Source organism: Ranitomeya variabilis, chromosome 3 (genome assembly GCF_051348905.1).
Source record: "Ranitomeya variabilis isolate aRanVar5 chromosome 3, aRanVar5.hap1, whole genome shotgun sequence".
In the NCBI taxonomy this organism is placed as follows: domain Eukaryota; kingdom Metazoa; phylum Chordata; class Amphibia; order Anura; family Dendrobatidae; genus Ranitomeya; species Ranitomeya variabilis.
In genome coordinates, this window is record NC_135234.1 from 774,774,917 (window position 1) to 774,800,544 (window position 25,628).

The 25,628-nt window shown below is 47.3% G+C and overlaps 1 protein-coding gene across 8 annotated transcripts in view; it reads right to left on the reverse strand.

Annotated features, from left to right (window-relative positions):
- ARAP1 (ArfGAP with RhoGAP domain, ankyrin repeat and PH domain 1) overlaps window positions 1-25,628 on the reverse strand; it is a 209,480-nt gene that overhangs the window by 149,680 nt on the left and 34,172 nt on the right. For 5 of the 8 annotated variants that reach the window (XM_077298858.1, XM_077298856.1, XM_077298857.1 and 2 more), the window contains exon 2: window positions 13,592-14,302. In XM_077298858.1, coding sequence (XP_077154973.1) covers window positions 13,592-14,262 — 671 coding nt within the window. In that variant the 5' untranslated portion in view covers window positions 14,263-14,302. Of the gene's footprint in view, window positions 1-13,591; window positions 14,303-19,570; window positions 19,615-19,670; window positions 19,822-25,628 lie in introns of those variants that run through there. The other 3 variants (XM_077298852.1, XM_077298853.1, XM_077298854.1) reach the window with 3 other exon arrangements.

Below are 25,628 nucleotides of genomic sequence, written 5' to 3' on the forward strand. Positions count from 1 at the left end.
CACAGGCAAAAACAAAAGCCAACTGGTCGCGGCTCTGGTGCAACTGGAAATCGCTCAGAGCCCAGCGGATGCAGAAGCCGGCCCAAGCGAAAATAGTGCTACAGCAGAGGTCCAACCACCGAATGCCGGCCCTACTTTCAAACGGGGTGGATTGGACCCCCACCTGCAAGTGGCCACGGAACAACTCCACGCCGACGACCGTGATGGATACATGCGGCTGATCCAGCAATACCAGCAGGAGGCACAAGCCGAGATGAGCAAGAGGCCCAGAGAAACCATGAACTGCGGCTGACCGAACTCAGAGCCGTACCATCTACCACGCGGAGCAGTGAAAAGAAGAGCTTTCTAGGCAGTGTGAAGAGGGGGGGTCGAAAAGCCTACAGCGTGTCTTATAAGTCATGGAATCTTCTAGGTGTACACTCAAAATATGGCATATTTATATTATCGTGATAGCGGGGGACAGGGAGCAGCAGCAGCAACCGGCCCAAGAGGGACTGAGGAGGTCGGGACGGGTGAGAAGAACCATACCCACCTACACCAACCCTGAGACGGCTCATCGTCCACCCAGAGAGGGAGACAGGGGCACCCCAGGCCCCAGGAAGGAGAGCCCAGGAACATCCTGGGGGGAGAAGAGCTCCGGCGAGTCCACGAGTACCTTCTCCTCCCGAGTGGTCGCCATGTTACGCGATAACGAGGACGCCGGCAAAGCACTGACCGGGCTGAAGGAGGAGCTGCTGGTGGTTCGGATCCTTAACACTCGTGCCTCTAATAAGGAGAAACCCGCGACCTCCCAGAGGTTTAAAGTCCTCAGAGATGAGGTGGCCCGGTTAGTGCTCCTCCGGGAGGGGATTGAGAAAAGCGCAGGTCCCTTCCTGGAGAGGTTTAAGAACCAGCGGCGGTTCTCAGAAATGAAGGGGTTAAATACCTCAGGAGAGCCGCCAGCCGGCGTCCTAAGCGATGAGGAGGAGGACGTGGCTGTGACTGGAGTCCTACAAGCTAGAACCAGCCGGGAGAGTGAGTCGCAGAGCCGGTAACAGGGAAGCGGCCTCCCGGCACGGCAGAGGACTCCGACAGCACAGGCTGGAGTGTCAGCGAAGGAAGAGGAGGAGGGCGGTCTGCTACAGGAGATCCGACAGCTGGAGTCTCCAGTGAACCTGGACCGCTTCTCCTTTGGTGAGGACGAACCAGCAGAGGAAACCATGTATGCGTATATATAATCCCTTAAAACTATGACATTTATTAATCTTAAATATAAAACCCCAACCCACTAAAACATAACAGAGATACCACAAATAGAAGATTCAGGTCACCGAAACTACCCTAATGAGATCCTAGATACACCTACTAATAGCGCCTACCTTGCTGCGGGGGTTGGCACCCTAAGAAACGATTATTTGGCGCCCCCTCTCCACGTAGGCTATCCCTTACTCCCCTACACTTTCCCTTAGATAATACGTGGGAAAACAAAATAGGTGAAGAGTAGTGGTGAAACAACAGATAAACAAAAATCTAGATCTCTCTAGATACCTCCATATACAGTGGGGCAAAAAAGTATTTAGTCAGTCAGCAATAGTGCAAGTTCCACCACTTAAAAAGATGAGAGGCGTCTGTAATTTACATCATAGGTAGACCTCAACTATGGGAGACAAACTGAGAAAAAAAAATCCAGAAAATCACATTGTCTGTTTTTTTATCATTTTATTTGCATATTATGGTGGAAAATAAGTATTTGGTCAGAAACAAAATTTCATCTCAATACTTTGTAATATATCCTTTGTTGGCAATGACAGAGGTCAAACGTTTTCTGTAAGTCTTCACAAGGTTGCCACACACTGTTGTTGGTATGTTGGCCCATTCCTCCATGCAGATCTCCTCTAGAGCAGTGATGTTTTTGGCTTTTCGCTTGGCAACACGGACTTTCAACTCCCTCCAAAGGTTTTCTATAGGGTTGAGATCTGGAGACTGGCTAGGCCACTCCAGGACCTTGAAATGCTTCTTACGAAGCCACTCCTTCGTTGCCCTGGCGGTGTGCTTTGGATCATTGTCATGTTGAAAGACCCAGCCACGTTTCATCTTCAATGCCCTTGCTGATGGAAGGAGGTTTGCACTCAAAATCTCACGATACATGGCCCCATTCATTCTTTCATGTACCCGGATCAGTCGTCCTGGCCCCTTTGCAGAGAAACAGCCCCAAAGCATGATGTTTCCACCACCATGCTTTACAGTAGGTATGGTGTTTGATGGATGCAACTCAGTATTATTTTTCCTCCAAACACGACAAGTTGTGTTTCTACCAAACAGTTCCAGTTTGGTTTCATCAGACCATAGGACATTCTCCCAAAACTCCTCTGGATCATCCAAATGCTCTCTAGCAAACTTCAGACAGGCCCGGACATGTACTGGCTTAAGCAGTGGGACACGTCTGGCACTGCAGGATCTGAGTCCATGGTGGCGTAGTGTGTTACTTATGGTAGGTCTTGTTACATTGGTCCCAGCTCTCTGCAGTTCATTCACTAGGTCCCCCCGCGTGGTTCTGGGATTTTTGCTCACCGTTCTTGTGATCATTCTGACCCCACGGGGTGGGATTTTGCGTGGAGCCCCAGATCGAGGGAGATTATCAGTGGTCTTGAATGTCTTCCATTTTCTAATTATTGCTCCCACTGTTGATTTCTTCACTCCAAGCTGGTTGGCTATTGCAGATTCAGTCTTCCCAGCCTGGTGCAGGGCTACAATTTTGTTTCTGGTGTCCTTTGACAGCTCTTTGGTCTTCACCATAGTGGAGTTTGGAGTCAGACTGTTTGAGGGTGTGCACAGGTGTCTTTTTATACTGATAACAAGTTTAAACAGGTGCCATTACTACAGGTAATGAGTGGAGGAAAGAGGAGACTCTTAAAGAAGAAGTTACAGGTCTGTGAGAGCCAGAAATCTTGATTGTTTGTTTCTGACCAAATACTTATTTTCCACCATAATATGCAAATAAAATGATAAAAAAACAGACAATGTGATTTTCTGGATTTTTTTTTCTCAGTTTGTCTCCCATAGTTGAGGTCTACCTATGATGTAAATTACAGACGCCTCTCATCTTTTTAAGTGGTGGAACTTGCACTATTGCTGACTGACTAAATACTTTTTTGCCCCACTGTAAATAAACAATATTGCCAGCACACCGCGTCAGATGCATATAGAATACCCTATGATCTCAAGAGACATTATCCTCAACAGATAAGCAGCAGAGGAAACCAAGAAGAGGAAGAAGACAAAGGAGACCGCACGGGAGGTGGTGAGTTACAGATATGTACTGATGGATGATGTTACACCTACCACCTCCTGTGTAAACCCCACCAAACCTAAAGGCACGGGCTCTGCAGTGGGTCCGGGGCATAGGCAAGGTGGGGAGAGGAGGAGGACGTCCGGCGGTGCTGCCGTCTGTGCGGGGAACAGTGCAGGGGGCGAGGCTGTGGAGGTACTCACGGCGCCGGACATAGGGGACCCCGAGTAGTTTCCCTCTCTGCCCTCTGCGGCTAAGCCGGTTATCACCGGGGCTGAGGGGAGCGAGGGGGATGTCCACGCCGTTGCGAAAGGGGGACGGTTTGGGTAGAATCTATCCCTGCTCACTACGGCTGAGCCGGCCGATGCCGGGGCTGTGGGGGGCAGGTCCGAGAAACATGGTGCGGCGAAAGGGGGCGCACTGTTGTGACAGGGGCGCAGTGCGCCTCAACAGAGAAGAAGAAGCACGCGACTGCGACAGGAGAGCAGCGTGTCAAAAAAGTAGATAAGAAGCAGAAAGTAGACAAGAAGTAGGAAAAACTAATTGCGAGGAACACTGGGCGCACTGCCGTGACAGAGATGCAGAGTGTCCCAGCGCCCAAATGTGACACTAAACCCCCAAAATCTGTGGCTACAGGGCAGGCGGACGGAAAACATTCTGCCCAGGATAATAGGAGGCAAATTGCTGCAGTAGGGGGACAGGGTGCTCCAGGGACACAACAGAGCCAGAATCAAGGGAAAACGGGTGTGGTGCTGCACCCCTCCCCCAGTCCAGCAGGTGTGAGTGCAGAGAAGCCAGACAAGTGAGGAAGGAATGGATGTTACTGTGGAAGGTGCAGAGAACACTGGGACAAATGGTGGTGACAATACTAGTAATGAAGTGAAGGGAGGTGGTGGTAATGGTAGTGAAAGGAGCTGTGCAAGAAATGATGGAAGTAGTGGTGGAGTGAATGATGGGAGTAGTGGTGGAGTGAATGGAGGGAGTAGTGGTAAGAGGAATGATGGGAGTAGTGGTGGAGTGAATGATGGGAGTAGTGGTGGAGTGAATGATGGGAGTAGTGGTGGAGTGAATGATGGGAGTAGTAGAGTTACAAATGATGGGAGTAGTGGTGGAGTGAATGAGGAGAGCATTACTGGTGTTGGTGGAGGGGAAGCAGGTGGTGGTCCCGCTGCCTCCCTAGCAGTGGCGGGGTCTTCAGCCCCAAGCTATTCAGGAGCTGTCACTGCTGGGGGTAGTAGTGCGCCCTTGTCTGGTGACCCCGAGGATGGTGACTTGCAGCAGCGCTTCCTGGACGCCCTGAGGAGAGGGGAGAGTTCCATCAATGTAGAGGGGAGGGAGGTTGATCTGTCTTTCTGGATAGAGAGACACGGTCTTTCCGCCTTCCGAGATAGAGGGGCAGAGACTGTCTGGTCTCTGCCGACACCGGGGCAGAGGAGTAACCGTAGGAACGTGGCCCGTCTCCAGTGGGTAAGCAAGGATGCCTGTCCTGATCGGTCAAAGGTTGCTGAGCTCCTGCTGGGGATGGGCTTCGCGGCATATGACATCTTCGCCTTGATCCATCCCTATGGGACCTCCTACTTTGATGTCAGCTTCGTGAGACCGGAGGGCCTTGAGCTTTTCTGGTCTCGCCATGAGCTGGCTCGGGGTCGCCCCGAATGGCAGGGTTTCCTCCCTGTAGCAATATCCCGCCAGAACTCGGTCAGGAAGGTGACCGTTTTGACCAGTAACGAGTCACTTTCCTCTGTGGACATCTCCACATGGGTTGGACGATACGGCGACATCGTCGGTATTCCCGAGAAGACCCTCGACAACCATGGTATCTGGTCAGGAGCCTGCATGGTAAAATTGAAGGTTTCGGGAAACACCGTTACCCATATCCCTTCCTCAACATTTTTGGGGAGGGACAGGATCTTGATTTTCTACCGGGGGCAGCCTAAGGTCTGTCACAGGTGCGGCAGCCCCACACACTTCAGTGCGCAGTGTACCACCCAGAAATGCGCACTGTGTGGGGACCTCGGCCATCTTGCTGCTACCTGTGGCAGGATTAGGTGTAACCTGTGTGGTGACCTCGGTCACCCGTTCAGTCGCTGTCCGCGTTCCTTTGCCAATGCGGTCCTGAAAGCGGCGAGTGCGGGACAGGCGAAAGCCGGGACTAATCTCGCCGGTGAAGGGACCAGCAGAGGCAGAGGAGGCAGGGAACCGGTGAGGAGCAGGCTGCCGCCATCCAATATCAGGCGGCAGCAGCAGCGCCATGGGAACAGGGGGCAGGAAGTAATGACCCTAAACTCTGACCCGCGTGCTTCACTTGCAGCTGAGGATCCTAAAGACGGCGAATTGAGCGAGGAAGTCAAGAGACTTGAAAGGGAGGAGCAAAAGGACGCCATGTCTGCCCAGGAACCTTCATCCGGTGACAGTCTGGATGAGGGAGAGGGGGAGTGGTCACAGCAAAAGAAAAAGGGTAACAGGAAAACAACTAAGGATAAGAGGGGGTCCGGGCCTCGAGCCTCCTCCTTGGAGTGCGACCCCTCTGACTCCGTAGCCCTGATCCAGGTGCCATTGGAAGGTCCAGCCGCCCCCCCTCTGGTGGATCTCTCTAACCGGTTCCGGGCCCTCCAGGACTCCCCTCCAGAGGGGGGCGATGGGGACCCGGGGCCGGAGGTTGCGGACAAGGTTGTTGGGGCTCAGGAGGTCGCTGGGTCTTCTTCTCAGGGGGCAAATACAAAGCCTTCTGGGGGGGGGACTACCTCAGGACCACCAGACAAGGGCCAGAGTGTGTGTAAGGAGAGAATGGATGAGTCTGCTTGTCTTAAGCGCACTAAAAACTCATCATTGTCAGAGGAAGAGGGTGAAACTGTTGGGGGTGGGAAGAAAAAGGCTATCTAATTCAATCAATCATGATGGCGGCACCCACCCCGTTGACGCTGGAAACCATTAATGTTGCCAGCATAAAGTCAGAAGCGGCAAGGTATACGGCCTTTCATTTTCTCGGCCAACTTGACGCCGACATTTTGTTTTTGCAGGAGACCAGGTTGACTGACCTATCAACTATGCATAAAGCAAGGCGGGAGTGGAGGCACGGGCCCTCCTACTGGTCTCTTGCGGCCGAGCCGTATAGCGGGGTGGCGGTCCTTTTTAAGACCGCAGCAGTTGATTGCAGACGATTAATCGAATTAGAAATGGGGAGATGCTTGATCCTAGAGGTCTCCATGGGGGACAGGAGCTTCGGCTCATTCACATCTACGGTCCCCAGTCCAAGTGGGACCGCAAGTGTCTCTTCATGAAGATCAAACCTTTCTTATTTTCGAGTCGGCAGGTGGTCTTTGGAGGGGATTTCAACAACGTCACGAGACCCTGTGATAGAGGAGGCTCCGGAGACCGGCTGGCTTACGATTGCGTCGCGCTAAATAGGATAGTAAATGACGCACGCCTGGTGGATGTCCACATCCGGCACAACAAAGGCCACGCGGGGTTCACCTTTTTTAGATGTAGTCAGTGCAGGTCTAGGTTAGACAGGTTTTATTTGAAGGAGGAGGCCGTTTCCTCATAGTTGTTGGTTGTGGAGGTGGAATTCTCCGATCACTGTTCGATTATGTTTTCTCTGAGCGTTACAGAAACTCCTCGAATGGGAAGAGGTTATTGGAAGCTGAATTCGTCACTCCTTGAGGAAGAAGCTGTAAGATGGTCCTTTGAGGAATTTCGTCAGAACCACGTACCGCTGCTAGGCCTAAGTAACACTAAGTCTGAGTGGTGGGAGATGTTCAAACATCGGGTGGCGAGATTCTTCCGGCAACTCTCGAACCTCAGAAGCCTGAACAGGGATCGCCTGTATCAGAGCCTGAGGAGGAAACTCGAACATCTTGTCTCGACTGGGGGTAGCCACGAGGCGATCTCCAGTGTGAAATCCTTGCTGAAGAAGTTTCAGTACGATAGGCACGCATCTTTGGTTTTTGAGAGGGATTACGGGAAGTACTACTCGCCCGACCCTTACAGAAGCTGCAAGATGTCAGTCGATAGTAAGATAGTGACAGGGCTGATGGACAGTATGGGATCCCTGAGAAGGTCCAGATCAGGGATCTTGGAGGTCGTCAGTTCATACTACTCGCACCTCTTGGGAAGGAGGGAACTGGATCATGACAGGATGCCGGCTTTCCTGGCTGAAGTTGTTCCTGAGCCAGGGGCTGACCTCTCGCTGGGCGGTTTGGCAGAAGCGATCAAAGAAGAGTAAGTGAGACTGGCGATCGATGGGCTTAAGCCCTCAAAAAAAAAAAAAAAAAATCGCCAGGTCCGGAAGGCTTAAAATCAGAGTTCTTTAGGACCTTTAGGGACTCCTTGGTCACCCTCTTGACTCAGGTGTTTAATGAGTGTCTCTCCTCGGGCACTCTACCAAGATCATTACGGAGGTCATCTTTGATCATTTTATCAAAGGGTAAGGATCCGTCACGCATTGAGAATTGGTGTCGCATATCACTTCTCAATGTGGACAGGAAGGTTTTGGCTAAGATACTCTTCAACAGGCTGGTGAAGTTTGCACCACGGCTCCTTTCGGAAGCCCAGCACTGTTGCGTTCCTGGACGTAGCACTTTCAGTGCTGTTCTGGGTGTCTGAGAAGCCGTGGAGCGGGGCAGGGCGGGCCTTTGGAAGGGGCTCTTGCTGACCCTGTGTCAGGAACATGAGGTATTTGATTGTCTATGATCGCGGACACTGAGCACTGCTTCGTCCCTTAAAGCTGAGCAGACACACGCTGCGGGCCATTCCGACCCCCCCACCTTCTCACTCTGCCTGCTGCTATGTGTAATTCAAAACCCTCTCTAGAATCACTTAAGTTTTATTGCTCTACGCTGCAAATACCAGAGCAGTCTCCCTAAAACTACTCATACCCCCTCCCACACGGTACTAGTTGAAACTGGTGTAGCCACCATGAGATTCTTTGTTCCATTAAAGTGACATATTCTGGCACCGATCCAGGCTAGAGATATAAGAATTATATATTCTGTATGTCCATCGACAGATCTATCCCTCACTGAAACCGCTAGCAGCTAAACGCAACAAGTGCAAAGCGTGGATTTCTCCTTAAGCGGTTCATGTAAGTACGCCGTGATTACACTTAAAAGAATCGCCCTGACGTGGCGCACCTCGTGTCCCAGGTGTATTCCAGATACGAGATTCATACAGTGAGATATGCGTAAAAATAGTTTTCCTATTCTAAGTAAAGGGGAGGTGTCAGCCCCAAAGAGATGTCACCGCAGGGGGAATGCCTGGGTTTTAGGCTAAGAAACGTAGTGAAGCGAACAGTCTTCTGAACTCTGTGTCCGGGGTCCAGCTGCGTACAGATGTGATATGCATCTAGATGTATGCTGTTATGATCCGGTGACTTTGGAGCCGCATGAACTTTCTCTGGAGTAGGTGGAAACTGTACTGACCGCAAAACCTGAACTAACACCGCAACTAGAAGTAGCCGTGGGGTGTGCCTAACAAACCCTAGACACCTCGACACAGCCGGAGGACTAAATACCCCTATAGATAGAAATAGGAATACTACCTTGCCTCAGAGCAGAACCCCAAAGGATAGGCAGCCCCCCACGAATATTGACTGTGAGTAGGAGAGGAAAGACACACGCAGGCAGAAAACAGGATTCAGCAAAAGAGGCCACTCTAGCTAAATAGGGAAAGATAGGACAGAATACTAAGCAGTCAGTATTAAAACCCTTCCAAAAATATCCACAGCAGATAATACAAAAAGTTCCACAATCTAACTAAAGACATGGAATGTATATCTGCCACTCCAGAGAATCCAACAAGACTGAGAAAATACTGACACAATCTAAGCTGGACAAAAAAAACACTGAATAGCACAGAATTATTAAGCACACAGCATGTGTGCCACAGAAACAAAACCAGACACTTATCTTTGCTGATTTGGCAGAAGGCAGAAGGAACCAAACCAGGACCAAAACCTCCCAACAACCATGGACAACTGGCAAGGACTAATGAATCCTGCACGCCTAAATACCCCAGTCAGAACTGCAATCAGCAGATACACCTGACCAGGACTGCAACTCAGGGGCAACTGCATTACCACCTACAACCACCGGAGGGAGCCCAAAAGCAGAATTCACAACAGTATGCATCCTACAACGCCTACGGCCAACCATGATGATATGAGATTATCCGAGCGACCTGCAAGTTTTCTTTTCAATTTTAATCCCATTTTATTTGTAGTTTGTATTGTACACATGATTTTGTCTTCTTTATAATATCTTTTTATACCTTGTAAATACTGCCTACCATTTTTTGGAGTAAAATATATAATTTACTAGCTTGTCTCCCCTGCTCTATAAATGAACTGTCACGTCCTCTGAAGTGAATTACGCTACTGATTTGGGTTCGCGCCGGACCCGTTAATCCTTATGAAATCAGAGCTGGTGGCAGCATACTTTGTTCTGTGCGTTTGGGAGGCTTTGTAGCGATGGCGGCGGTGATAATTATTGTTCCCGCCTGTGTGGGAGTGATTATATCGCCCTCACTGCAGCGTGCCCAATAGCCAGTACATAGCAGGCAGCCTTTCTGCTGACTATTTACCCTACGTGCAGTACCTAGTCTGACCTGAGGGTAAGGGGGGAACCAGAGAGCTGCAATTTCCAAAACGGAACTGGGAAGTGGCATATAGATAAATCCTCTTCAGAAGGAACCAGGGGCAACCAAACAACCCCGATTCGTGACAAATTGGTGTGATTGGTGGGGGGGTGATAAAGGTATCTTCCACGTGAACCGTGACACCCTGGATCAGGCAAAAGCCTTTGATCAGATCGACCACGAGTACCTCTGGTCCACTCTTTTGAGGTATGGTCTGCCTGAAAAGTTTGTGGACTGGCTTAAGACCTTGTACGCAGGGGCTGAGACTTTCCCTCTGGTAAACGGGTGGATTGGACAACCTTTCGGGGTAGGGTCTGGTGTCCGCCAGAGCTGCCCTCTTAGCCCTTTGCTTTACGCGTTTGCGATCTATCTCTTCCTCAGGGTGGGAATGGGCGGGGTGGCGCCGGAGGCTATCCTGAGGGTAGTGGCCTACGTGGACGACGTCACCATCTTTGTTTCTTCTCAAGAGGAGGCGATGGTGGTGATGTCAGAAGTGGAGAGCTACTCGGAGGCATCCGGGTCCAAGGTCAGCCAGGACAAGTGTGAGAGTCTCTGGCTGGGAGGCGGGGATCCCACGTTTGATCTTCCGGACACCCTACCCAAACCCCAAGAATATGCCAAAGTCCTAGGCATCGAATTTGGCCAGGGTGATTACCCCACTAAAAACTGATAAGGCAGAATCAAAGGTGTCGCCCAAAGAGTTGACCAATGGAAGGGTTGGTCTTTGACCCTGAGGGAAAGGGTTGACCTGTGCAAAGCTTTCCTGCTCCCCTTACTAATCTACCTGGGCAGCGTCTATGGCTACTTTCACATTTCCGTCTTTCCTTTGCCGTCGCAATACGTTGATTTTGGAAAAAGCAGGATGCTGCAAAAAAATTTGCAGGATCCTGCATTTTCCCATAGTCTTGTATTAGCGACGTATCATGACGGATGGACGCACATTTCCTCTGTCGTGCACTGGATCCTGTGGAATGTGACAGGCTGTATTTTGTAAAAAAACGTTTAAGGGAATGTTTTTCTGTACGTTGTATCCAGTGTTTCAGGCTGCGCATGCCCAGCAGGAAATCTCGCTCTCACTCTCTTCCCTCACCCAGAATACAGATGGAAATGTGAAAGAACAATCTTCCGTCGGTACGTCGCGCCGATGCTTTGTGATGGGCGACTACCGACGGAAATGTGAAAGTAGCCTATGTCTTGCCGGAGCCTCTCTGGACACGGGTCTACAGTCTGTTCTTCCAGATGTTATGGGGGAATAGACTAAACCTAGTCAAACGGGAGGTCACTTATCGCACGAGGAGACTTGGGGGGTTGAATATGGTCAACCCCGTGGTGTTTCTAGTGAACACCTTTTTGAAAGTTAACATGGCAAACCTCTGGAAAGAGAGGGCTCCTCCGTGGGTATTCTCCTGCAAAGGATGGTTTCAGCCTTTCTTCCAGGAATGGGAGACAGGGGGAAGATTGAAGGATCTTCGCACACCGCACGGGCATCTCCCGGCTTATGTTACCCCGGTTCTGAAGATGATGCGCCGGTGGGGTCTGGGAATGTGGGAAGTGAGGTCCCTCCCGAGGAAACTCCTCGACATGCGGGTCTTGCTTTCGCATTTTCAGAGACCATTGGTCCTCAGGGACTGCCCGAGTCGGGATCTAGAGGTTGGGTTAAGTTTGTTAAATTCTAGCAGGATCCCCAAGAAGTATTGGGACTTGACTTGGCGCTGCTTCCAAGGTAAGTTGTATGTGAGGGACAATTTGAAGCACAGGAGCTCCGTGGACCGGAATTCTCCCTGTGAGGATTGCGCTACCATGCTGGAAAGCATGGAGCACTTCCTGCTTCATTGTCCCTTTAATACAGAGGTGTACAACAGGGTGGGCGCTTCCATTGGTTGGCCGCGGCTGGCCACTCTGTCCTATGCCGAATGGGCCTATGGAGCGTTCAGAGACCTCGGGAGAAGGGACCGAGTCACTTTATTCTTAGTCAGCGCAGTGGTCAGGTACTTCACGTGGAACGCACGAGTTTTAGTATATCCTGGTGGTGGGCTGATGTCTTCACACCCTAGGTTTTTGTTTTGTATTTCTGTTCCTTGAATAGAAGGTTTGCAGGCATCGAACTTGAGCCTTGGGTGGTGAGTATGTAGGTTGTGTTCTGTGATGTTGGTTTATGTATATATTGTATATAGTGTATTGTATATATTGTATATAGTGCGTATAATAGAGGGTCTTAGTTAGGTTGGGTGGGGGGATTGGGGGGTTCAACGGCGGTGATAAGAGACTGATCTGGCCTGGCCCAGGCCCCGCCTGGGGAAAAACTTTGGGGCCTGATCCTAGCTCGGATAATTCCTGAACTTTGTGGCCAGAGCTGGATCAGGGGTGGCGGGATAGTTAGAGTAGGTGTTTGTTTACATATAGTTTCAAAAATAAATGAATACATTTTAAAAAAAATATATAATATATATATATATATATATATATATATATATATATATATATATATATATATATATATATATATATATATATTACTTTTTGACCATTGGATTGCTGGTCGGAAGGGCTCTGCATGCCTTGTAAGGTAGTAATTTGATGCTGTTCCAATTTTTTCACTATATTATATATATATATATATATATATATATATATATATATATATATATATATATATATATATATATATATATATATTATATATATATATATATACACATATATACACACACACTTTTGTTGTGTTTGCGGTGTTGTATAATATTTGGTTTAGTATAATGTGTTGATAGTGTACATATTGTATATAATATTGTATATAGGACGGTGTGAATGTAGTTGGGGTTGTATATAGTAGTATGAATGAAGCTGGGCCGGGGGGTCTTACATGATTTTATACTATTCATTATTTATTATTTTACGGGGGTATTCATGTAGTTATGGGTATTTGGCTTTTCGCCTTTTAGTTTGTTTTTTTTCTTTATTTTATTTGAATTTTTCTTTCTTGTCCCTGATTTGTAGGTCATGAACTTTCTCCATTTTGTTTCCGTTTCCGGTTTATTTCTTTGTGATTTGTGTCGTCTTTTGTCGTCTGATTGGAGTTTTGTTCTTATGTTTTGTTCTGTTGTGTTTTACTTGGTAATGTATTGTAGTTTTGTCACGTGAAGTATTTTTATATAATAAAAAAAGACCTACATTCTATTACTCCCTGTTATCAGCCATCTCAGAATGGAGAGAGGGTGGTTACACACTTTTCCTGCTGTGTGTGATGACTGCGGACGTTCCTGCCTTTGTCGCCCGCTCCCCAGGTCCGCACGGTCAGGTGCTGCGCTGCCCCCGTCTGGCACACAGCGAGGAGCGGTACTGGGGTAAGGACGGTCCTGACTGGATGCACCTTGTCACGGTGCAATGGCTTTTAGGCTCTTTTGAATAAATCTAACGTTGGCCGAGCCCGTCTGCATTTTCCATGTGTTACCATTGACTTATTGCAGCGTTTCCGCACATTGTTTTCATTCTCGGTTATACAATGATCTGATGGTTTGTTACAATGTATCAGGCTACTCTCCTCCGAGGATTGTCTGGACACAACTGTAACAAACCCGCTGCTGTGTGAGTATTAGGTGTTGTGCATGGCTATGCAGAGCTCAGCCACTAGAGGACGCTCTTCTACACAGTCAGTATGAGAGCTATAACAGCCCAGATCCTACGTCCTACCTGCAGGTCGGAGGAGGGGTGGCCTTCGCTGGCCTGGCCGGCAGTGGCGGGGGGCTCCTGGCGGCGCTCTTATGCTCTAGCTTGTGGCGTTTCAGCGGCAGCGGCGGAGCCTCCAGCTTTAGCGCTTCCTCTTTGCCTTCATCACTGTCACTAATTTCAGGATCATCGTAGGGGAGAAGAAAAGACAGAGAGGGGAGACCGGGGGTGGCCGGGCTTCGGGGCGACTCCTCCACAGCAGGAGGTTCTGGCCCAGGGACCGGAGATAAGGATTTGGGAGGACTGATGGAAAATTTAAGGGGGGGTCCGCGGCCACTTCTTGGAGGGATAGGCGGTGGGGAGGAACCCCTCCGCGAAGGCTCAGGAATAGGGTTCGGATCTAAGGACGTCTGCTGCTCGGACAGAGATTTGGGTAGAAGGTTGCGCTTCTTTGGGATGGGTCGGACCCCCGAGGCCTCCATAGATTGATCCTCGGATAGCGACTTCTGCAGCGACGCCAGGATTCGTTTCCGATGTCCCGGGAGGTGGATCCCGATGGCGGTCAGAGACTCCTCGCTGAGGTTCTGCACCTCCGACACCGTGCGAATGGCGTGCTTCTCAAAGAGCTCGTAGTACTGGTCCAGCTTTATAGTCTGCAGCCATTCAGAGACAGGCCGAGAGGACACCTCCGACATGGCGGACCACCGTCACTGCATCACTGTGCCGGCCCGACACCTGCAACACAACAAGGAGCAATTAATGAGGAAACCCAACTGCGAGGGGGAACGTAGCGCCACACGGGGGCGTAATCACCATAGCACAGGGGTGATCGCGACTGGACCCGTGCGGGTGGAGGTCTGCCAACGCCAGATGAGGGTCCGAGGACGCACACTCATCTGAAGTGTATTGTGGTGTACAGACCCAGCGGCTCCCTGCACTGCAATACACGCTGCCGGCCATTCAGAGGCATAATGCCTAACCAATGGTAGTGACGTCATGGGTTCCCACTGCCTGTATACAGGAGTCAGCCGCCGGCTTCACAAGAGGACGCCGAGCAGTGGGGGAGCAGAGGGAAGGGGGGGCAGAACAGAGGCAGCAAGGAGGACATATACCAGGATGGGGCCAATATCCACCAGGATGGGGGCCAATATACACCAGGATGGGGGCCAATATACACCAGGATGGGGGACATGCAGTATATACCAGGATGGGGGCCCATATCCACCAGGATGGGGCCCATATCCACCAGGATGGGGCCCATATACACCAAGGTGGGGGCCAATATCCACCAGGATGGGAAACATGCAGTGTATACCAGGATGCGGGCCCATATCCACCAGGATGGGGGGCCAATATCCACCAGGATGGGGAACATGTAGTATATACCAGGATGGGGGCCCATATACACCAGGATGGGGAACATGTAGTATATACCAGGATGGGGGCCAATATCCACCAGGATGGGGAACATGTAGTATATACCAGGATGGGGGCCCATATACACCAGGATGGGGGATATGCAGTATACACCAGGATGGGGGCCCATATACACCAGGATGGGGGATATGCAGTATATACCAGGATGGGGGCCGTATACACCAGGATGGGGACTAAGCAGTATACACCAGGATGGGGACTAAGCAGTATACACCAGGATGGGGACTAAGCAGTATACACCAGGATGGGGACTAAGCAGTATACACCAGAATGGGGACTAAGCAGTATACACCAGGATGGGGACTAAGCAGTATACACCAGGATGGGGACTAAGCAGTATACACCAGGATGGGGACTAAGCAGTATACACCAGGATGGGGACTAAGCAGTATACACCAGGATGGGGACTAAGCAGTATACACCAGGATGGGGACTAAGCAGTATACACCAGGATGGGGGACATGCAGTATACACCAGGATGGGGGACATGCAGTATACACCAGGATGGGGGCCCATATCCGCCAGGATGGGGGGGCCCATATCCGCCAGGATGGGGGGGCCCATATCCGCCAGGATGGGGGGGCCCATATCCGCCAGGATGGGGGGGCCCATATCCGCCAGGATGGGGGGGCCCATATCCGCCAGGATGGGGGGGCCCATATCCGCCAGGATGGGGGGGGCCCATATCCGCCAGGATGGGGGGGCCCATATCCGCCAGGATGGGGGGGCCCATATCCGCCAGGATGGGGGGGCCCATATCCGCCAGGATGGGGGGGCCCATATCCGCCAGGATGGGGGGGCCCATATCCACCAGGATGGGGGCCCATATCCACCAGGATGAGGGCCCATATCCACCAGGATGGGGCCCATATACACCAGGATGGGGCCCATATACACCAGGGTGGGGGCCCATATACACCAGGATGGGGCCCATATACACCAGGGTGGGGGCCAATATCCACCAGGATGGGAAACATGCAGTGTATACCAGGATGCGGGCCAATATACACCAGGCTGGGGGACATGCAGTATATACCAGGATGGGGGCCCATATACACCAGGATGGGGGACCATATCCACCAGGATGGGAAACCTGTAGTATATACCAGGATGGGGGCCCATATACACCAGGATGGGGGATATGCAGTATACACCAGGATGGGGGCCCATATCCACCAGGATGGGGGATATGCAGTATATACCAGGATGGGGGCTGTATATACCAGGATGGGGGCCATATACACCAGGATGGGGGATCTGCAGTATATACCAGGATAGGGGCCCATATACACCAGGATAGGGGCCCATATCCACCAGGATGGGAAACATGTAGTATATACCAGGATGGGGGCCCATATACACCAGGATGGGGGATATGCAGTATACACCAGGATGGGGGCCCATATCCACCAGGATGGGGGATATGCAGTATATACCAGGATGGGGGATATGCAGTATATACCAGGATGGGGGCCGTATATACCAGGATGGGGGCCATATCCACCAGGATGGGGAACATGCAGTATATACCAGGATAGGGGCCCTTTTACACCAGGATGGGGGCCATATACACCAGGATGGGGGATATGAAGTATATACCAGGATAGGGGCCCTTTTACACCAGGATGGGGGCCACATACTCACCAGGATGGGGGACAATGATATTACATATATCGGGATGGGGACAAATCCATGTATAACAGGACAGCAGATCTATATATACCAGGATAGAGGGCGTATGAATGTATATATATCAGGATGGAGGGGGGGACATAGTCCATATTTTACACCATTGGACTCTAGTTGTGCCACAACTAATACAAGCTATACTATCAGCAGGTCAATAAAACATGATAAAAAGCTCACGGCACTCTGTGTCCCCACGACAACTCCTCCTGTCCGACGCTTTCCAATTATGACATTGTAAGAATATGGATTTGGATCCACACAAACCTTATGGCAAACCTGCCTCCACAAAGCACAGGACAGGCAGAGTTGTCATGAGGACACAGGAGCGGTGGATGTCAAGCCCTGATCAAGGAAAAAAAAAAAAGATCTTTTTAAGAATGTGAGAACGCGCCCCACGTGTTTCTCGATACATCGCCATTAGCTGGAAAAAAGATGAAGAGCGAGATAATATCAAGATAAAGAGGCGATAATCTACGGTGACGTTATAAAAAGGACACAATGACGCTCTGGGGATGCAAACCCCGACTGACACTGATCCTGCACATCTGACCCTGAGCTCCAGACTGACACAGTGTAACAAACCCTCAGCTGCCAGAAGTGTTCAGTCATACCTCCCCCGAGGAAAAGAACATTGAATGAATCAGCAGAAATATAAAACTGCACAAACCATCAGCGGAAATAAACAGAAAAATACCAAGAATCCACTGCAGATAGTGAACCAGTGGGGCTGCGATATTCCTAGGAACTTAATAAGTAACTTAATCAGAAAAAGAAACACTGAGAAAGCAAAAAACCTCCTCCTATAGTCTGATACAGAAGATAAATACCGCAATGGCTTCCCGGATCAAAAGGCAAAAATAAAAAAGACTCAATAAAAAAAAAACTATACAAAAATCATTGATAGCATAGTAGTTATATTCTTGTACATAGGAGCAGTATTATAGTAGTTATATTCTTGTACATAGGGGCAGTATTATAGTAGTTATATTCTTGTATATAGGGGCAGTATTATAATAGTTATATTCTTGTACATAGGGGCAGTATTATAGTAGTTATATTCTTGTATATAGGGGCAGTATTATAGTAGTTATATTCTTGTACATAGGGGCAGAATTATAGTAGTTATATTCTTGTACATAGGGGCAGTATTATAATAGTTATATTCTTGTACATAGGGGCAGTATTATAGTAGTTATATTCTTGTACATAGGGGCAGTATTATAGTAGTTATATTCTTGTACATAGGAGCAGTATTATAGTAGTTATATTCTTGTACATAGGAGCAGTATTATAGTAGTTATATTCTTGTACATAGGGGCAGTATTATAGTAGTTATATTCTTGTACATAGGGGGCAGTGTTATAGTAGTTATATTCTTGTACATAGGGGCAGTATTATAGTAGTTATATTCTTGTACATAGGAGCAGTATTATAGTAGTTATATTCTTGTACATAGGGGCAGTATTATAGTAGTTATATTCTTGTACATAGGAGCAGTATTATAGTAGTTATATTCTTGTATATAGGGGCAGTATTATAATAGTTATATTCTTGTACATAGGGGCAGTATTATAGTAGTTATATTCTTGTACATAGGAGCAGTATTATAGTAGTTATATTCTTGTACATAGGAGCAGTATTATAGTAGTTATATTCTTGTACATAGGGGCAGTATTATAGTAGTTATATTCTTGTACATAGGGGCAGTGTTATAGTAGTTATATTCTTGTATATAGGAGCAGTATTCTAGTAGTTATATTCTTGTACATAGGGGCAGTATTATAGTAGTTATATTCTTGTACATAGGGGCAGTATTATAGTAGTTATATTCTTATACATAGGGGCAGTATTATAGTAGTTATATTCTTGTACATAGGGGCAGTATTATAGTAGTTATATTCTTGTACATAGGGGCAGTATTATAGTAGTTATATTCTTATACATAGGGGCAGTATTATAGTAGTTATATTCTTGTACATAGGGGCAGTATTATAGTAGTTATATTCTTGTACATAGGGGCAGTATTATAGTAGTTATATTCTTATACATAGGGGCAGTATTATAGTAGTTATATTCTTGTACATAGGAGCAGTGTTATAGTAGTTATATTCTTGTACATAGGAGCAGTATTATAGTAGTTATATTCTTGTACATAGGAGCAGTATTATAGTAGTTATATTCTTGTACATAGGGGCAGTATTATAGTAGTTATATTCTTGTACATAGGAGCAGTATTATAGTAGTTATATTCTTGTACATAGGGGCAGTATTATAGTAGTTATAATCTTGTACATAGGAGCAGTAGTATAGTAGTTATATTCTTGTACATAGGGGCAGTATTATAGTAGTTATATTCTTGTATATAGGAGGCAGTATTATAGTAGTTATATTCTTGTACATAGGGGGCAGTATTATAGTAGTTATATTCTTGTACATAGGAGCAGTATTATAGTAGTTATATTCTTGTACATAGGGGCAGTATTATAGTAGTTATATTCTTGTACATAGGAGCAGTATTATAGTAGTTATATTCTTGTACATAGGGGCAGTATTATAGTAGTTATATTCTTGTATATAGGGAGCAGTATTATAGTAGTTATATTCTTGTATATAGGAGGCAGTATTATAGTAGTTATATTCTTGTACATAGGGGGCAGTATTATAGTAGTTATATTCTTGTACATAGGGGCAGTATTATAGTAGTTATATTCTTGTACATAGGGGCAGTATTATAGTAGTCATATTTTGTACATTGTTGCAGTATTACAGTAGTTTCTAGATTGGCTCCTCTCTGTAGTATAAGGACAGATGTAGGTTGATGTTACAGTTTATGGACATTGTCTGATGATTCTTCCCATTTCAGAAGTCAGAGCTCACCGATTATATTCAGATCTCTCTGCCCTCTCAGGTTTGGGTTTCCGGAGGCTCTAGGATATAAGGTGACATACTGTGAAGCTATTGCCATATAGACTATTACCGTAATGTTCAGCATTGGTCAGTAACTTGCAGGCGCACGGTTGGCACAGGCCTCTTCCCGTCCCCATCACTATGTCCGATAACAGAGAACACAGGATAATTACCCAGTGAAGCCCCGGAGGCGACTTGTTCCTACAGACGTCCCCTGTGACCTGGAACAACCAGACATAGAAGTCATTGTGTTGTATCTGGATGATGGGAGAGATCAGTGGTAACAGAATATCCAGCAGTCGGCGGCTGATGTCAGGTGCGAGATGAAGCAGAAAGTGTTAAATGTCTATACATTATATATCCATGATACCACAATATTAAAGGGGAAGTTCGCGCATAACTTTAGGTTCAGGTGGAAAGTCTCCTTGTACCTGGGGAGATTCGGGCTGTTCCTTTACAGTTGTGGCCACATATGACACCGACCCCAATACTGGTTTTCACAATGTTTCCTGCTTTACGTTTCATAGTGACACCATAAGTGATAACATGAATTGCCAACCATTGCAGCCATTCCTTCCAAAAACACCATTTCCACTGTCACAAAATAAGCTCCTTACATAATTCCACAGAACTGCTCATTAGCTCAGGAAAAAGTGTTAACAAGGACAAGGCAGCTGATATAGCAAGCAGCGTGACAAAGTCATACGAGCAGAGCGTTTGCTGTTAAGTGTCTGGTCCTTCACACGAACCATGTTACTTCCAAAGAAATACATGCAGTATCACTGCATTGCATCAAAAGAGCTTCACAGGCAAGGACATTGCCAATTCTGAGATTTCCTCTAAATCGCCCATTTATCAGATTATCAAGAACAAACTGTATGAGACATCTGGAAGATGATTGTTCGGAGAAGAAAAGTGGTACTGTGCAGTGTATATATACAGAGGAGTGGTACTGTGCAGTGTATATATACAGGACAGGAGGAGTGGTACTGTGCAGTGTATATATACAGGAGGAGCGGTACTGTGCAGTGTATATATACAGGAGAGGAGGAGTGGTACTGTGCAGTGTATATATACAGGAGGACTGGTACTGTGCGGTGTATATATACAGGACAGGAGGAGTGGTACTGTGCAGTGTATATATACAGGAGGAGTGGTACTGTGCAGTGTATATATACAGCACAGGAGGAGTGGTACTGTGCAGTGTATATATACAGGAGGACTGGTACTGTGCGGTGTATATATACAGGACAGGAGGAGTGGTACTGTGCAGTGTATATATACAGGAGGAGTGGTACTGTGCAGTGTATATATACAGGAGGAGTGGTACTGTGCAGTGTATATATACAGGACAGGAGGAGTGGTACTGTGCAGTGTATATATACAGGAGGAGTGGTACTGTGCAGTGTATATATACAGGACAGGAGGGGTGGTACTGTGCAGTGTATATATACAGGACAGGAGGGGTGGTACTGTGCAGTGTATATATACAGGACAGGAGGAGTGGTACTGTGCAGTGTATATACACAGGACAGGAGGAGTGGTACTGTGCAGTGTATATATACAGGAAAGGGGGAGTGGTACTGTGCAGTGTATATATATACCGGAGGAGTAGTACTGTGCAGTGTTTATATACAGGACAGGAGGAGCGGTACTGTGCAGTGTATATATACAGGACAGGAGGAGCGGTACTGTGCAGTGTATATATACAGGACAGGAGGAGCGGTACTGTGCAGTGTATATATACAGGACAGGAGGAGTGGTACTGTGCAGTATATATACAGGAGGAGAGGTACTGTGCAGTGTATATATACAGGAGAAGTGGTACTGTGCAGTGTATATATACAGGACAGGAGGAGTGGTACTGTGCAGTGTATATATACAGGAGGAGTGGTACTGTGCAGTGTATATATACAGGAGGAGTGGTACTGTGCAGTGTATATATACAGGACAGGAGGAGAGGTACTGTGCAGTGTATATATACAGGACGGGAGGAGTGGTACTGTGCAGTATATATACAGGAGGAGAGGTACTGTGCAGTGTATATATACAGGAGAAGTGGTACTGTGCAGTGTATATATACAGGACAGGAGGAGTGGTACTGTGCAGCGTATATATACAGGAGGAGCGGTACTGTGCAGTGTATATATACAGGAGAAGCGGTACTGTGCAGTGTATATATACAGGACAGGAGAAGTGGTACTGTGCAGTGTATATATACAGGACAGGAGGACTGGTACTGTGCTGTGTATATATACAGGAGGAGCCGTACTGTGCAGTGTATATATACAGGAGGAGTGGTACTGTGCAGTGTATATATACAGGAGAAGTGGTACTGTGCAGTGTATATATACAGGACAGGAGGAGTGGTACTGTGCAGTGTATATATACAGGAGGAGCGGTACTGTGCAGTGTATATATACAGGACAGGAGGAGTGGTACTGTGCAGTGTATATACAGGAGGAGTGGTACTGTGCAGTGTATATATACAGGACAGGAGGTGCGGTACTGTGCAGTGTATATATACAGGACAGGAGGAGTGGTACTGTGCAGTGGATATATACAGGAGGAGCGGTACTGTGCAGTGTATATATACAGGGGGAGTGGTACTGTGCAGTGTATACATACAGGAGGAGTGGTTCTGTGCAGTGTATATATACAGGACAGGAGGAGTGGTACTGTGCAGTGTATATATACAGGAGGAGTGGTACTGTGCAGTGTATATATACAGGACAGGAGGTGCGGTACTGTGCAGTGTATATATACAGGACAGGAGGAGTGGTACTGTGCAGTGTATATATACAGGAGGAGTGGTACTGTGCAGTGTATATATACAGGAGGAGTAGTACTGTGCAGTGTATATATACAGGAGGAGTGGTACTGTGCAGTGTATATATACAGGAGGAGTGGTACTGTGCAGTGTATATATACAGGAGGAGTACTGTGCAGTGTATATATACAGGAGGAGTGGTACTGTGCAGTGTATATATACAGGACAGGAGGAGCGATACTGTGCAGTGTATATATACAGGAGGAGTGGTACTGTGCAGTGTATATATACAGGAGTGGTACTGTGCAGTGTATATATACAGGACAGGAGGAGCGATACTGTGCAGTGTATATATACAGGACAGGAGGAGTACTGTGCAGTGTATATATACAGGACAGGAGGAGTGCTGTGCAGTGTATATATACAGGAGGAGCGGTACTGTGCAGTGTATATATACAGGACAGGAGGAGCGATACTGTGCAGTGTATATATACAGGAGGAGCGGTACTGTGCAGTGTATATATACAGGAGGAGTGTACTGTGCAGTGTATATATACAGGAGGAGCGGCACTGTGCAGTGTATATATACAGGAGAAGTGGTACTGTGCAGTGTATATATACAGGAGAAGTGGTACTGTGCAGTGTATATATACAGGACAGGAGGAGTGGTACTGTGCAGTGTATATATACAGGAGGAGTGGTACTGTGCAGTGTATATATACAGGAGAAGTGGTACTGTGCAGTGTATATATACAGGACAGGAGGAGCGATACTGTGCAGTGTATATACAGGAGGAGCGGTACTGTGCAGTGTATATACACAGGAGGAGTGGTACTGTGCAGTGTATATATACAGGACAGGAGAGGTACTGTGCAGTGTATATATACAGGGGGAGTGGTACTGTGCAGTGTATATATACAGGAGGAGTGGTACTGTGCAGTGTATATATACAGGAGTGGTACTGTGCAGTGTATATATACAGGACAGGAGGAGCGATACTGTGCAGTGTATATATACAGGAGGAGCGGTACTGTGCAGTGTATATATACAGGAGGAGTGTACTGTGCAGTGTATATATACAGGAGGAGTGGCACTGTGCAGTGTATATATACAGAACAGGAGGAGTGGTACTGTGCAGTGTATATATACAGGAGGAGTGGTACTGTGCAGTGTATATATACAGGAGGAGGGTACTGTGCAGTGTATATATACAGGAGGAGCGGTACTGTGCAGTGTATATATACAGGACAGGAGGAGCGATACTGTGCAGTGTATATATACAGGAGGAGTGGTACTGTGCAGTGTATATATACAGGACAGGAGGAGCGATACTGTGCAGTGTATATACACAGGAGGAGTGGTACTGTGCAGTGTATACATACAGGAGGAGTGGTACTGTGCAGTGTATATACACAGGAGGAGCGGTACTGTGCAGTGTATATATACAGGACAGGAGGAGCGATACTGTGCAGTGTATATACACAGGAGGAGTGGTACTGTGCAGTGTATATATACAGGAGGAGCGGTACTGTGCAGTGTATATACACAGGAGGAGCGGTACTGTACAGTGTATATATACAGGAGGAGTGGTACTGTGCAGTGTATATATACAGGACAGGAGGAGTGGTACTGTGCGGTGTATATATACAGGAGGAGTGGTACTGTGCAGTGTATATATACAGGACAGGAGGAGTGGTACTGTGCAGTGTATATATACAGGAGGAGAGGTACTGTGCAGTGTATATATACAGGAGGAGCGGTGCTGTGCAGTGTATATATACAGGAGGAGCGGTACTGTGCAGTGTATATATACAGGAGGAGTGGTACTGTGCAGTGTATATATACAGGACAGGAGGAGTACTGTGCAGTGTATATATACAGGGGAGTGGTGCTGTGCAGTGTATATATATACAGGAGGAGAGGTACTGTGCAGTATATATATATATATATATATATATATATATATATATATATATATATATATATATATATATACAGGACAGGAGGAGTAGTACTGTGCAGTGTATATATACAGGAGGAGTGGTACTGTGCAGTGTATATATACAGGGGAGTGGTACCGTGCAGTGTATATATACAGGAGGAGCGGTGCTGTGCAGTGTATATATACAGGAGGAGGGGTACTGTGCAGTGTATATATACAGGAGGAGTGGTACTGTGCAGTGTATATATACAGGAGGAGTGGTACTGTGCAGTGTATATATACAGGGGAGTGGTACTGTGCAGTGCATATATACAGGAGGAGTGGTACTGTGCAGTGTATACATACAGGAGGAGTGGTACTGTGCAGTGTATATACACAGGAGGAGCGGTACTGTGCAGTGTATATATACAGGACAGGAGGAGCGATACTGTGCAGTGTATATACACAGGAGGAGTGGTACTGTGCAGTGTATATATACAGGAGGAGCGGTACTGTGCAGTGTATATACACAGGAGGAGCGGTACTGTACAGTGTATATATACAGGAGGAGTGGTACTGTGCAGTGTATATATACAGGACAGGAGGAGTGGTACTGTGCGGTGTATATATACAGGAGGAGTGGTACTGTGCAGTGTATATATACAGGACAGGAGGAGTGGTACTGTGCAGTGTATATATACAGGAGGAGAGGTACTGTGCAGTGTATATATACAGGAGGAGCGGTGCTGTGCAGTGTATATATACAGGAGGAGCGGTACTGTGCAGTGTATATATACAGGAGGAGTGGTACTGTGCAGTGTATATATACAGGACAGGAGGAGTACTGTGCAGTGTATATATACAGGGGAGTGGTGCTGTGCAGTGTATATATATACAGGAGGAGAGGTACTGTGCAGTATATATATATATATATATATATATATATATATATATATATATATATATATATATATATATATATATATATATATATATATATATACAGGACAGGAGGAGTAGTACTGTGCAGTGTATATATACAGGAGGAGTGGTACTGTGCAGTGTATATATACAGGGGAGTGGTACCGTGCAGTGTATATATACAGGAGGAGCGGTGCTGTGCAGTGTATATATACAGGAGGAGGGGTACTGTGCAGTGTATATATACAGGAGGAGTGGTACTGTGCAGTGTATATATACAGGAGGAGTGGTACTGTGCAGTGTATATATACAGGGGAGTGGTACTGTGCAGTGCATATATACAGGAGGAGTGGTACTGTGCAGTGTATATATACAGGAGGAGTGGTACTGTGCAGTGTATATATACAGGACAGGAG